Raw genomic sequence first — 2053 nt, forward strand, 5'->3', positions numbered from 1 at the left:
CTGCCTAATTGGACTATATAAAGCCAATAACAGGCGAGCTCTTATAGCCTGAAGCCAAAGCACCAAGTCTAAAGGGGGGCTGGGAGGAGGCTGCCATCGCTGCTGCTGCTCCTGCTGCATGGGGCTGGGGCTGCGTGGAGCCCTCTCCTTTGGCTGCTGCCTAATCCCATTTGCCATTGTGCGTGCCCAATCGCCGTATACGCCCTGCATTTAACTTGGATGACATTTTGATTTCATCATTAGCATCAGGCGCCAGATTGACGCAGCAGCAGCAGCCGGGCTCTGGTCCTCCTCCCCGCAGCAGCCCTCGGTCCCGGGCTCTGTGGGTCTGAGTGTCCCGCGGCTGAGCAGCCCCCCTATGCACGGAGGCGCTGCCTCCTGTCCTCGCCCAGCCGCCCGCCCCACCCCCGCCCGGATTGGGTGCCCAGCGCCTGGGCGGCTGCCGCTGCCGCTCGAGTATAGTTAGGTGGTTTATGGTCTGAGCCGCCGCTGCCCTGCCAGGGACCGGGAGGAGGATGCCTGAGACTGGACAGGAGACCCCCAGCAGCCAGCCGCCGCCGCAACCCAAGGAGTCGCCTTTTTCCATCAAGAACCTGCTCAACGGCGACCACCACAAGGCGCCTCCCAAGCAGCCCCGAGCGCTCTTCGCCCCGGCCACCAAGGGGGCTCTGGATGGAGCCGGCTTTGCCCTCTCCCAGGTGGGCGATCTCGCCTTCCCCCGCTTTGAGATCCCGGCTCAGAGGTTTGCCCTGCAAGCGCACTACTTAGAGCGGTCCCCAGCCTCCTGGTGGTACCCGTACACCTTGACCGCCGCGGGAGGCCATCTGCCCAGGCCAGAAGGTACTGAGTGAATCTGTGTGTCTGTGTGTCTGTCTGTCTGTCTCACTCCGCAGGCACAGATCAGAGATGCCCAGCTGGGTTTCTCTTCTCCTGGGGCAGGAGCGAGGGCTCGCTCTCCCCACGCGGTTACCCCTGAGAACAGGATGATTTGGTAACTGCTTTCGCGGCATCGTTAAGTGGCCCCCAGCAGGCTCCTTTCTGGGGGGAGGTGAAGGTGCCAGTGAGGCCCCGTGGTGAGCAGGGAGCAGCAGCCCTCTCTTCCTTGCCCTTTGTTGCTTAAGTTTGGGGGGAGGCTGGTTCCTAGGGCCTGGGTGCGTTTGCGGATGGTGATAAAGGTGCGGTGTGTTTTTGGGTTTCTTTAGCTGCAGAGAAAACTCTCCTGCGAGACTCCTCCCCGGCCTCGGGCACGGACAGAGACTCCCCGGAGCCCCTGCTCAAGGCTGAGCCGGACCACAAGGAGCTTGACTCGAAAAGCCCCGACGAGATCATTCTGGAGGAGAGTGACTCGGAGGAGGTGAAGAAGGAGGAGAACGGGGAGGACTGGAAAGCCAGGGAAGACAGCCCGGAGAAAAAGCCCTGCCGAAAGAAGAAGACCCGCACGGTCTTCTCCCGGAGCCAGGTGTTCCAGCTGGAGTCCACCTTTGACATGAAGAGGTACCTGAGCAGCTCGGAGCGGGCCGGGTTGGCAGCATCTCTGCACCTGACAGAGACCCAGGTCAAGATCTGGTTTCAGAACAGAAGAAACAAATGGAAAAGGCAGCTGGCCGCAGAGCTGGAGGCTGCCAATCTCAGCCACGCTGCTGCCCAGAGAATAGTGCGGGTGCCTATCCTCTACCATGAGAACTCCACCGCCGAGAACGGCACCTCGGCTGCCAACGTGCCCGTCAGCCAGCCCCTCTTAACATTCCCTCACCCCGTCTACTACTCCCACCCTGTAGTCACATCAGTACCACTCCTGCGACCAGTCTGAGAACTGACCCCATTCAGCTTTCTGGTGCGCCAGTGGGGAGGGGGTGGCTTAAAAAAATAAATCACCAAACCTCTAGGTCAGGAGAGAGGCCCGAGGAAACGGAGCAGCTGTAAATGATCAGTAATTTTGTAAGTACTCCAATGATTTGTGCAATTCATCAAGCGAATATTTGATGCTCTTTTTTTAATGGGTGGTTGTTAGGAGAGGGGGGGGGGGACCCTAAAAATAAAACCAGAGTTGAAG

General features: G+C 59.5%; 1 protein-coding gene across 1 annotated transcript; it reads left to right on the forward strand.

Moving 5' to 3' along the window:
• Positions 1–515: 515 nt before the first annotated feature.
• HMX3 (H6 family homeobox 3) lies at positions 516–1810 on the forward strand. Its single transcript, XM_065408507.1, has 2 exons — positions 516–840; positions 1203–1810. Exons 1-2 carry the CDS (start codon positions 516–518, stop codon positions 1808–1810), a joined length of 933 nt encoding a protein of 310 aa, XP_065264579.1.
• Positions 1811–2053: the final 243 nt, after the last annotated feature.

The sequence above is a fragment of the Emys orbicularis genome, chromosome 7 (genome assembly GCF_028017835.1).
Source record: "Emys orbicularis isolate rEmyOrb1 chromosome 7, rEmyOrb1.hap1, whole genome shotgun sequence".
Classification (NCBI taxonomy): Eukaryota; Metazoa; Chordata; order Testudines; family Emydidae; genus Emys; species Emys orbicularis.